Here is a 12,974-nt window from a genome sequence, read left to right on the forward strand (position 1 = left end):
TGTGTGGACAGATGCTTTCTTTTCACTTGGGTAAACTCCTAAATATCTGAATCATTTAGGTCTGTATTTAACTTTTTAAGAAATTGCCAAACTATGATCTGAAATGATTGTGCCATTTTACATTCCCACCAGTGGTGTATGAATGTTTCAGTTTCTCTACATCCTCACCAACACTTGATATTGTCACTCTTTTTACTTTTAGCCATTTTAGTTAAATATGTAATGTGATTTTGATTTGCATTTCCCTGATGATCAGTGTTGTTGAGCATTAGTTCATGTGCTTATCTGCTATCTGTATAATATCTGTTCATATCTTTTGCTTGCTTTTTGGTTGGATCGTTTGTCTTCATATTAATGAGTTTTGAGAGTTTTTTGGTATATTTTAGATAGAAGTCATTTATCCTATATATACTTTAAAATATTTTCTTTCACTCTGTGGCTTGTCTTCTCATTCTCTCAACACTGTATTTCAGGGACTTCTCCAGTGATCCAGTGGTTAATGGACCTATACTTGCAATGTAAGCAGTGTGGGTTGACCCCTCTTTGTGCAAATTAGATCTACATTCTGTGTGGTGCAGCCAGAAAACAAACAAACAAAAAAATCAACAAACAAACAAAAAACCCAGTCTGTTTCAAAGAGCAGAAGTTACTGTTTTTGATGAAATTCAATTTGTGCTTTTATGGGTCATGCTTTGATGTTACAGCTAAGAAATCTTTGTCTAATGTAAGGTTACAAGGGGTTTCTCCTATGTTTCTTTCAGAATTTTAAGTTTTGCATTTAGTTCTGTGTTCCATCTTGATTTAATTTTTGTCTAGTGTGCAAGATATGGGCTGAAGCTTTGTTTGTTTGTTTGTTTCAGTGCCATTTATTGACAAGACTGTCCTTTCGCTGGTGACTTGCCCTAGGACCTTCTTTGAGAATCATGTGTTGTCCATGCATGTGTCTTTACACCAATACACTAAATTGTTTCGATTACGGGAGCCTCATGTTAAAATCTGAAAATCAGGTAGTGTTTGTCCTCCAACTCTATTCTTCTTGCCAGCTAGTACTTCTTACTTAGAGAATTTTGTTCTTAGGTCTAGACTATTAGAGCAAGAGTACTAATTATAATCAACAATAACTTTCATTTTGTTTGCCAAGACTTATAACTATTCAAAGAGTCAGCAAGAGCATGAGCAATGGAATCAGATCTGGTTCTGAAACATGGTTCTATCACTGATTAACTGTGTGACTCTGGTCAGGTTACTTATCATCTGAAAGTCTCAGGCTCCTCCACTGTAAAATAGGGATGATAACATTTACCTCATAGTATTATTTTAGGAACAAATTAGAAAATATACAGATCTCTGATATAATTTTTGCTTAATATATGTTAATTTAGTTTAAAAAATTAATGCAATAAAATATATAGTATTTAGTTACCTAAGGCAGATATAATCAAAATGTCTTTGGCATTCTCATTTCTCTTATTTAATCTTTTTTTTGGCCACGTGACTTGCAGGATCTTAGCCCCTACCAGGGATCTAACTGGGCCCCAGCAATGAGAGTACAGAGTCCTAACCACTGGACCACCAGGGAATTCCTATATTTTATCTTCATTTTAAAGTCTTTTGAGTGATATTTATTTCGCTTCAAGAATTATATATAGTTTTGAGGTTTGAATTTGAACATTTTTAGATATAGCAAAATGTACTGGTGTTTCTCATACATCTGTGTTACATTCAGATGGATGGGTTAAGACACCAACGGAGTGGTGGTTGAATGAGGTTATTCAGTGCTGGGGGTGTGCAGAGACAGAGATAAACCACAACTTTTGAGGCAGAGGATATTCCAGCCAAGAAAAATCTGGCTCTGTGGGATCACACATGCATGGAAGATGAATAACGATTGTAAATCTGAATTTTTCTTTGATGGTGACTTGGGGTAGACATTGACCTGTCTCTCCTATGTCTAGGTGAAGATAAAACTTGAGTTTTCGCTGAAAATTGAATTAAGCAATATTTTAAAAAGTCTTCCATACTTCATAAGAAAAAGACTAATAACCGAATTTGGAAATGGATAAAGGATATATACAGGGAGTTTGAAGTTGAAGCCAGAATTTTTAGTAGACATGTGAAAAGAATCTTAACCTCACTTGTATGTAGTGAAATATAAATCAAAGCCTCAATGAAATACCATGTTAGGTACATCATATTGGCAAAGAGTAATAAGGTTGATAATAGCAAATATTGGCAAGGATGTCAGGGAAAGTAACTAATTAACTTGTGACTGGTGGGAGTATAAATTGGTAAACCATTTTTGAAAGCTATTTGGCAATACCTAATAAAGGTGAAGATGAATATTCCCTGAGATCAGGCCTTTCTTTTCTTGGTGTTTACCCTAGGGGAATTCTCATACATATTCTGGGAGAGACATGGACAGAATGTACATTGCAACATCCTTTCTTGTAGTAAAGAATCAGAAACTGCCTAACCTGTCTCTCTGCCTTCCTCTCCCTTTCTCTGTCTCTCACGCACGCATACACATAGCGAGTTATTTCCTGAACCATTTATAAGTCACAGTACTCATGACATTTACCCCTAAAGCTGTTTTTTTAAAAACAGAGTTCTGAAGCAGATGTAAAAACATGTTAACATGTTTGATTTCGCTGGTGGGACATATAGATCTGGTATTTTTCTATTTCCCTCTGTATTTGTGAGCTGTTAAAAAGAAATATGATTTTTGTTTTCCTTTTTTGCTGTTTTTTCTTCTTTAAAAATTTCTTTTAATTTCTCACTTCAGACCAAGTGAGAGATTCAGACCAATCTTTCCCTTTCTGTGTCTTGTTTGATTTAAATCTTTAATGTGTCTTTGGCTCTTTTCCTCACATGATTTGATGTATCTCCAAGGTACTGATTTTGTGTCCAGAGTTCTTTAGATATTTGTTTGCTCCTGCTCATCTCCACTCAATGTACATAAGCTGGTTAGTTATTTCTCCACTCCTTTGGTAGTAGTGGGCATTTGAGTTGATGATTGGAACTTAACTTTTGTGTTTCATGACAGGAAAGCTTTGTAGAGTTTTTTTTTTTTTTTTTTTTTAATATTGTGCTGTCTGCCTGTCTTAGTATTTCAGATATTTCTGTGTAGGGAGGGATGTTTGTTTTAGTGTACGACAGATGCGTACAATGAAGATTAGATCATGCGCTTCTAACTAGAATTTCCAAAGAATTGTAATAAACAATTTTTAGTCTTCAAAAGAGAGGCTTGGGGTGTCCCCTCGGTCGGCCTGCCTAACTCAGTGTTGTTTAACTGTCAGAATGACTCTCTGCCCGCGTCAAGTTCACTTTACATGGACATGCTTCTAGTTCCCCATTTTCTTTCATCTGCTTCTTTGGTAAACAGATGACAGAAACTTCCTCTGCCTGATCCTTCCATGACATGCTGCAAATTTAGCTCAGACGCCAGCTGGCTGTGTGTGTCTTTGGCTATTCATAGAAAGGGAGGGTTTAACCTTCCTTCCTTCTGAAGAAACCTGAATTTTTTCCATGAGTCTGAATCTGTTTGCCAAGGGCTATTTGGAATTGAAGCTCCTAGGGGATAGAAAAAGATCTCTCTTTTTGTGAACTTGAACAATCTTTTAAAAACTACGTTGATAATTTATTTCTTTTAAAAAATTAATTTATTTTAATTGGAGAATAATTACAATGCAGTGATGGTTTTTGCCATACATCAACATGAATTAGCCAAAGGTATACATGTGTCCCCCCAATCCTGAACCTCCCTCCCATCTCCCTCCCCAGCCTATCCCTCTGGGTTGTCCCAGAGCACCAACTTTGGGTGCCCTGCTTCATGCATCAAACTTGCACTGGTCATCTATTTTACATATGGTAATATACATGTTTCAATGCTATTCTCTCAAATCATCCCACCCTCACCTTCTCCAGCTGAGTCCGAAAGTCTGTTCTTTACATCTGTGTCTCCTTTGCTGCCTTGAATGTAGGATCGCTGGTACTGTCTTTCTAAATTCCATATATATGCGTTCATGTACAGTGTTTGTCTTGCTCTTTCTGACTTACTTCACTCTGTATAATAGGCTTCAGGTTCATTTACCTCGTTAGAACTGACTCAAATACATTCCTTTGTGTATTTATGTATCCTCAAATGCATTACTTTTTCTGAGTTTTATATATGTACACAACTTCCTTATCCATTCATCTAGGTTGCTTCCATGTCCTGGCTATTGTAAGCAGTGCTGCGATGAGCATTGGGGTGCACGTGTCTCTTTCAGTTCTGGTTTCCTCGGTGTGTATGCCCAGCTGTGGGATTGCTGGGTCATATGGCAGTTCTATTCCCAGTTTTTAAGGAATCTCCACAATCTTCTCCATAGTGGCTGTACCAGTTTGCATTTCCACCAGCAGTGTAAGAGGGTTCTTTTTTCTCCACACCCTCTCCAGCATTTATTGTTTGTAGACTTTTTGATGATGGCCATTCAGACTGGTGTGAGATGATACCTCATTGTGGTTTTGATTTGCATTTCTCTAATACTGAATGATGTTGAGCATCTTTTCACATGTTTCTTAGCCATCTGTATGTCTTCTTTGCGGAAATGTCTGTTTAGGTCTTTTCCCTACTTTTTGATTGGGTTTTTTGTTTTTCTGGTATTGAGCCACATGAACTGCTTGTATATTTTGGAGATTAATGCTTTGTCAGTTGTTTCATTTGCTATTATTTTCTTCCATTCTGAGGGCTGTCTTTTCACCTTGCTTACAGTTTCCTTCATTATTCAAAAGCTTTTAAGTTTAATTGGGTCCCATTTGTTTATTTTTATTTTCATTACTCTGGGAGATGGGTCATGGAGGATCTTGCTGTGATTTATGTTGGAGAGCGTTCTGCTCATATTTTCCTCTAAGAGTTTTACAGTTTCTGATTTTATATTTAGGTCTTTAATCGATTTTGAATTTATTTTTGTGTTTATTTCTGATGTGTGCTTGCTTTTGAGTTTTTTTCTCCTCTGTGTTCCTAGGTGTTGTAAAGACCTATGCAACCATTTATTAACTGTTGGTCATCTCAGAAAGTCCACTTGGACAACAGATAGAATGAATACAAATGGTGCAGAACATGTAGCTTGGCTATAATGCCTGAAGGCTACTCTTGTCCTAGTCTGGTCCTGGATTCTAGTTTTGATCCAGAAACTACCCCAAGGCAGCCTATAAGATACCGGCTGGGCTCTGGGACTGAACTGGAAATCTGGCCCAGGGCTTCCCAAGTTCCTATTGAGTGGGAGCCAGTAGGGCTTCTTGAGAGTCCTGGGCAAAATGTGTTCATGTCCCAGTTCAAAAGAGATTTTTTTCTTGTCCATTTAGACTTCTTGCCCCAGGCGTGGTCAGAATTGAACAGGTTTGGGGACAATATTGACTACAGCATTAGTCTCAGTGGGATTCCCTCGTGGCTCAGATGGTAAAGAATCTGCCTGCAGTGCAGGAGACCTGGGTTTGATACCTGGGTCAGGAAGATCCCCTGGAGAAGGATGGCAACCCACTCTAGTACTCTTGCCTGGAGAATCCCAGGGACAGAGGAGCCTGGTGAACTGCAGTCCAAGGGGCTACAAAGAGTCTGATATGATTGAGTGGCTAACACTTTGTCACAGTGCATTTGGTAATTTTCATAAATCTTTTAACATCACAAATATCAAATTACCATCAAATTACCATGTCCCTGCTTTTATTTTTTTCTGATGTCCTAAATTTGCCAACTGGTTACTGGATGTAAGTGTCTTTATGGTGATGACTGAATGTTTCAAATTTTGTATTTCTATTAATAACATCTATCACAGTGTCTGGAAGATAATACCTTCTTAATACATGTCTGTACCTAGAAAATATGGCTGAATATATGGTGGTAAAACATATTCCAAAGTCACTGTTCTTAGTTTATCCTTCTTCAATTTTTTTCAACTCTTCTGTTTTCATCTCTCTTAAATCAAAGTCTTAGATGGTTTCTAACATCATTTGTACTGCTTCCTATAATTCTTCCTTCATACCTGTTCCCCCAAATTTTGTTCAGTCAAAAATAAAAAAGGCTTTATTTTCTCCCTTGGGCTTTATCCTTCATGTTTAAATGATTTTAAACACTGTGTCTCTGTCTGATTCTTCTATTCTATCAAGCTCTTTCTGGTTGGTATGCCTGCTGACCCTGGCTTATGGGAAATCAATTGTTTCCACATAAGTTTGTGGTTTGTGAGCTCACCTTCAGTGAGGTTTTAGTCTGTGGGAATCCTGGGTCACTTGGATCAAGGACACATCTCTCTAGATAGGTATTGTTTTTTCTTCTTGGCACCATCAGGGTATCCTTGGCCTAGAACCAATTTTTATAACTATTTTCTGGCTCGAAAGTTTCTAAACTATGCAGGGGTCTTCCCAGGTGGTGCTAGTGGTAAAGAATCCAGCTGCCGATGCAGGAGACCCAAGAGACGTGGGTTTGATCCCTGGGTTGGGAAGATTCCCTGGGGTAGGAAATGGCAATCCACTCCAGTATTCTTCAAATCCTGAAACCACAGGAGGGCAGACTCGGGATACACATGCTCAGTGGAGACACTTTTATTCTTCCACCAAGAATCTAGGCCAAGGCATTACTTTGCCATCTGCCCAGGGAGTGTTTAGCTTTTTTTGGAGCCTACCGTTGTTCTTTAGGAATTTTTCTTCAAGACCACTTTCTAGGTCTTCCAGGTTTAGTTCTCCACCTCACCTTCCATCCCAGAGCAAGTGTTCTGTCCCAAGCCCCTGGAGTGTGGCTTCTCCTTGCAGGGTAATGAGCTCATGTGCTTCCAGCTTTGGTTCTGTTTATTCCTTGTGTCCTGCCCCAGATCATTTAACTTTTTGCAAGTTCATTTAAGTGAAAGTTTACTATATGTTTGTCACATTTCCCCCAAAATTTCTTAGGGGTTATAAGGGAAAGTTTTTTTGACTATCAAGGCAGCTTCTATGATGATGTTCTTGCTTCCATTTTTTTTTGGTTTGGTTTTGAATTTTATGTTTAAATTCCTTCTCATTGTTCAGATCTTTTGCTCTTGGTAGATGTACACCCCACATTTTGTAAACAAGGTTTCTGTGTGTGGGCTATGACCCATAGGACACAAAAGGATGACTGCTGATGTTTCCTAGACATCTGGAACAGAGGCTAACAAACTAAAGTCCCATAATCTGTTTTTAATTGGATAATAATTGCTTTACAATGTTGTGTTGGTTTCTGCCATCAACAGTGCAAATCTGTCATAATTTTATATGTAAATATATATATGCCGTCCCTCTTGAGCCTCCCTCCCCTGTCCCATCCATCTTGCTTGGTCATCACTTGCTTCCATTTATAAAGAAAAAGGTTTTCAAGTTGGTAGCCAGGACCCCCAATTCTTTGACATCAGTTTACTGTATTGGGCAAGTCATACAACATATCCAAGGGCTCAGAGTTCATATCTTTTAAATGGTGGTAGCAAGACTTAACAACAAAGTTCTGAAAGATGTGTCTCCCCTGATACGGATGTTATAAGATTTAAATAATAGAAGAGATGAGAAGGCATTCTGAAAAAAAATCTAAAAGCCTTGCCTCAGTACCAGATGGATTTTGTTTCTTCTTTTAGATGCCATAGGGATATCATTGGCCAATGACCTATTTTTCCTAGTATTATTATTAGCATTTTCTTTTCCTGGAGCCTTCCCTCTCCTTCTACCATTGCATCTCCCAGTCCGTTTATCTAGCCGATGGCAAGCAGAGTGGACCTCTACTTAGAGGATGAACTGCAACTTCCTGGCTGGTTTTACCTCGTTGGGTATGGTGATGGATGTGACTCTGTTGTTCACCTCTCAACTTGATCCTGCACATCACTCAGGTTCCTTGCTTGAGAGCAGGTGATGGCAACCCTTGGTCAATAGCAGTAATGCACTGTTATTTTAGGTAAGGTCTTAATAGCACATGAAATTGTTTATATGATTCTGCTGCTTTGGTGAATTGAAGAACTGCTTCCTGAATATAGATCTTCTCTGCTTTGCCTGTTCATGGCCTGTCATGAGGGAGAGTATCAGTTGGCATAGGTGTTCAGAAAGCTGTCGGAAACCTTTAAATGCATATTAGGAGGAAAAATAGGATTTATAACCAAGGAGTTTTTACAGCGTGATCTCATGTAACACACCCATATTATAATACAAAAACTTCAATTTGAACAAGTCATGTCATAAAAGGACCTACAGGATGAGTAAAGCCTGTTACATAATGATGGACTAACCAGATTTGAATATTGGTATTTTTTTGGCCTTTATTTGAGGCCAAGTTCTCAAACAGAGCATTGACTTTGCTTCAGGTCAAATTAAAGTCATAAGTTGGGTTGGGTTAGTCCTTGTTTAAATCACTTAGGTGAGGTTTAATTTGTTGAACCAAACTCTGGAACCAGTTCAATTTATGAACGAACATATAATTATTTAACTTTTATTCTAAGGCCCAATAGATACTTTTCAGTTATTATAGAGGATTCAAAGAGAATATAAAGCTAAAAAGGAAAGTGCTTGTAGAAACATAATAGAAGAAATAGAAGACATTTGTGAAAGTCTGATCTCAGGTATTTGTATAGTTCACTGTATAAATTAATACTTGATTCTCAAATAAGCAAATATGCTTCTAAACATTGAATCTTTATTTTCACAGAAAGGATGATGTGGCAATAAGAGGGTTAACCGTGGTTTTAAATCTCACTCAGTTTTCTAAGCCATAGTGTTATAATAGTGTTAGTAGCTCAGTCCTGTCCGACTCTGTGATTCCATGGGCTGTAGCCTGCTGGGCTTCTCCAGGCAAGAATACTGTAGTGGGTTGCCATTTCCCTCTCCAGGGGGTGTTCCCAACCCAGGGATTGAACCTGGGTCTCCTGCATTGCAGGCAGTCTCTTAACTGACTAAGCTACCAGGGAAGTCCTTTTCTAAGGCATATCATTATCGAATATGGAATAGTAACGTGACTGCCCTACTTCCTCTTATATGTAGTGATTGCCTGTAGCATACATAGACATAAATTCCCAGTTAATTCAAACCCCCTCTTTTGATCCGCTGAAAAGTTAGTTAATCTCTTCATTAAACCTATTTACCAGACCTCCTAACAAATAGGCTGGCTTGAAGATCAGTTCTTGTCATGTTCCCTGCCTACCATCTGTTTTAGATATTAGTGAGTCATGAAATGCCTAAAAGCTATAGTCTGGAAGAGACTGAGAGCAGAGGACCTGAACTGTCAGAAAACAAAATAACATCCTTGGGCTTCAAGGACTGTTAGGTATATTGTCTAGTCAAGGAATGATAGGAATGATGATTAAAATCAATAGTGACTCTACAAGTGTCAAAACTAAAATGCATCCCAGTTTCTGGAGAAACTGCCAAGACGGTGCATAGGCTTTGGTTACCTTTGTTATAGGATAGCTGCTGAAAGTTTGTAGCAGAGGCCATGCATGTAGACTAGTCGAGTTTGGTCAGTTTATGCTGAGCACCTAGTATAGGCTTTCCCTGTGACTCAGCTGGTAAAGAATCCGCCTGCAAGGCAGGAGACCTGGGTTCGATCCCTGGGTTGGGAAGAGCCCCTGGAGAAGGGAAAGGCTACCCACTCCAGTGTTCTGGCCTGGGGAATTCCATGGACTGTATAGTCCATGGGGTTGCAATGAGTTAGACACGGCTGAGTGACTTTCACTTCACTTCTTCACCTAGTATGGTGCTACTATAGGGAGAGAGGTAAGACCTGTTCTGTACCCTACGAGAGTTCTCAGTCTTCGAGGGAAGATGTTGTCACTGAACCAAACTTGGATCTGCTCACCTGCGTGCAGTAAAGACAATCTCCTGATACTGGATTGTGGTGAAGGAACATGCAGCGTTTATTGCAAGGCCAAGCAAGGAGTGTGGGCGACCGATGCTCAAAACTCCTGAACTCCTTGATGGCTTTGAGGGAAAGGTTTTTAAAGTCAGGGTGATGGAGAGGGTTTTGGGGTATATGATCAGCTTGTGGCCATTCTTCTGGTTGGTTGGTGGTGAGGTAATTGGGTGTCAGCATCCTCAACATTCTGGTTCCAACTTGTCTGGGATCTACGTGCTTATGTCAGCACGCAGTTAACTTCTTCCTCTTGGTGGAGGTTTCAGTATCTGCAAAACAACTCAAGGATGTGGCTCAGGATATTATCTATAGCCCTCGAGGAGGAACTCAAGGTCCTAGATTTTGTTTAATGTCTGTGTTATTTTCTCTTTTCTTTGTTTCTGCATTTTCTCACTTTGATTAAATTTGTTCTTTGAAACTAGGGGAAAGCCTAGGAAGCTAAAGTTTTTCTACAAATGAGGCAGGTAGAGGACACGGATGGGGAAGTTTCCATAGGGTCCTTCTGGGTTACAGTATCCCACAACTGTCTATGCTGTGACAAGAGTGGCCACCATGGAGCACTTGCTGTGTGTGTACCAAGCCTCATACCTGCTGAGGACTTATTTACTTACATTGTCTTGAATGCTCTTATCAGTCCTCTAGGGAGGTATTATCTCCAATTTACAGATGGGGAAGCAGTATTTTTTTCCCCTGCCTGTTACCATGCTGCCTCACAGCACAATATGTTGAATGCCATGCAAAGGACTTAGTCTGGAATCTGACAGGTGAAGGTCTAATCTTGACTCTGCTGTATACCTGTGGAGTCTTGAGGACATTTCTTAATTTACTTGAGCCACAGTTTCTCATCTGTACGACAGAGTTAGTAATATCTGCCTCAGCTCTTAGCTTCAGCGTCAGCACCCTCAGAAAGGCCTTATGCAACCGCCCTAAGGAATCTTGTTCTCATCTTCACAGTCACTGGATCTCATCCTGTTTTAATTTTGTTATAGTCTTTATCACCATCTGAAAGGATTTCATGTGTCACTGGGTTACATGACTATTATCAGCCTTCCCACTTGATTGTAAGTTTCGTGAAGGCATGAACTCATAGTTACCCCTATGTCCCCAGAATCTGGTTCCTGACACACAGTAGGCAGTCAGTAAGTATTACATGAATGGGCAGTGGTCTAAGCAACAGTAATGGAAAATAATTGTATTTATATTTCATGTCCTTGTGAATAGTTTAAGTTTTCTTAGAAAGAAAATAAGTCATTGAAAACTTTGAACTGTACTGTTAAGATAGGTAGAAGCATTGAAATTTTTTTACCCATACTGAAGATTTAAAGAAAAATTTATTTCATCATCCAGTGCATGATGGGCCATCCTTGACCTGAGCTGGGCTCTAATAAGAGGAGCAATGAGGCAAATACAACATACGGACACAGAAATGGGGATCTTTCCTTGATGGGACTGGGGGAGATGCTGAGAGAAATGTGTAACCAGCACTCCTCTGAATAGATGTTTGACCTTCACTCTCTCTCACAAGCATTAACCTCAGAGTAAGTGACATGTCATACTGTATCTACCAAAGGCAGCTCCGGCCGGTACTGACTTGTTTATCTTTGCCATCGTTTCAGGATTCTGAGAAGCGAACCCCACTTCACGTGGCTGCGTTTCTGGGAGATGCAGAGATAATTGAACTCCTGATTCTGTCAGGTAAATATCAGCTGTACTTAAAAGTCAATGGCATGTGAAGATTTAAATAACCAATTTACTAGATTGACTACTACAAAGAACCCAAACAAAGTTTCTTTATTGTGCTTGTGGACATTTATTTGATCATTGACTTTATCAGTAGACAGGCGACAATACAAGACATTCTTCTTATTGAAAAATGACTTCTCCAGTAAAACTTCTATGTTGCTTTGGAAGTCTGACTCCTGACCATCTTAACAAGTAGTCAGGCCCAGGATTGTGGATGCATTCCGTACATTTGGATATCTGTTTCTTTCACTGTAAAAAATTAAAAATTAAAGAAGGAAAATGGATTCCTTAAAGTCTACATGAATACACATAGATATGTGTGTGTATTTACATATTTTTAAATTGCATTGCAAAACAGTACTATTTTGTTTAACTTAACCTCATGGAGGTTAGGTTAGATACATGACTATAATGTAATCAAAGCATAAAAATATGGGGAAAAAATGAAACATCAGTTTCTGGATAGTAGTTACCTCTGAGGAGGCAAATAGAGTGAGAGATGTTTTCAGGGGAGGGTAAAAAAGAGACAGTAATTATGTAAAATACTTCATTTTTTAAAAATTGGGAGTAAATATGTGGCCAGCACATGTTGTGTGCATACTGGTCTTTGTGATACTGTTCTCTTTATTTTTCTATGTATTTTAAATATTTCATCAGATTTTAAAATACCAGCGTTTTCATTTTGGGAAACCTATATACTTGGTGGGAATCCCAGGTGGCTCAGTGGTAGAGAATCTGCCTGTCAGTACAGGAGATGCAGAAGACGTGGGTTCGATCCCTGTGTCAGGAAGATCCCCTGGAGGAGGAAATGACAACCCACTCCAGTACTCCCGCCTGGAAAATCCCCATGGACAGAAGAGCCTGGCGGCTACAGTCCATAGGATTTCAATGAGTCGGACACGATTGCATGACTAGACAACACATAAGTACCTTTGCTCGGTATATCCCACCCAAAACCAGCATGTGCTTTTTCAAAACTTTGAGTGTTTGCTGAACAAATCCGTGGAGTGGATCTAAGCATGTGCATGAGTCTCCATGTGGATTGCATGCAGGCTAGCTGGCTTTCTTCTTCCTTCTTTTGGTTTGGGGAGATTCAAATCTGGAGGAAATGCCGCTGCCCAGAGACTATGCAAAAGCCCAATAATAAGGTTTCGCCTTTGTTTGCAGTAGTAAAGGGAAATTGTAGAATTCCAAAGTCAGCTATGCAAAGACAGGAACTGATAACAGTATTGGAGCAGGTGTGGAGAACACTGTGAAAAAGAGTGGTGCTCTGATGCACAAGGAAGATTCACATTGCCCTTATTTTCATTGTGTTTGTGTTCTTGAGGTAGCTTTTCTCAGGAAACAAGTATTCTATGCC

The 12,974-nt window shown here is 39.2% G+C and overlaps 1 protein-coding gene across 3 annotated transcripts in view; it reads left to right on the forward strand.

The window, feature by feature from the left end:
* ANKRD44 (ankyrin repeat domain 44) overlaps window positions 1–12,974 on the forward strand; it is a 306,281-nt gene that overhangs the window by 154,455 nt on the left and 138,852 nt on the right. For all 3 annotated transcript variants that reach the window (XM_043445412.1, XM_043445414.1, XM_043445413.1), the window contains exon 3: window positions 11,488–11,566. In XM_043445412.1, the coding sequence (XP_043301347.1) occupies window positions 11,488–11,566 (79 nt within the window). The remainder of the gene's footprint in view (window positions 1–11,487; window positions 11,567–12,974) is intronic.

The sequence above is a fragment of the Cervus canadensis genome, chromosome 24 (assembly GCF_019320065.1).
Source record: "Cervus canadensis isolate Bull #8, Minnesota chromosome 24, ASM1932006v1, whole genome shotgun sequence".
NCBI classification, from domain to species: Eukaryota; Metazoa; Chordata; class Mammalia; order Artiodactyla; family Cervidae; genus Cervus; species Cervus canadensis.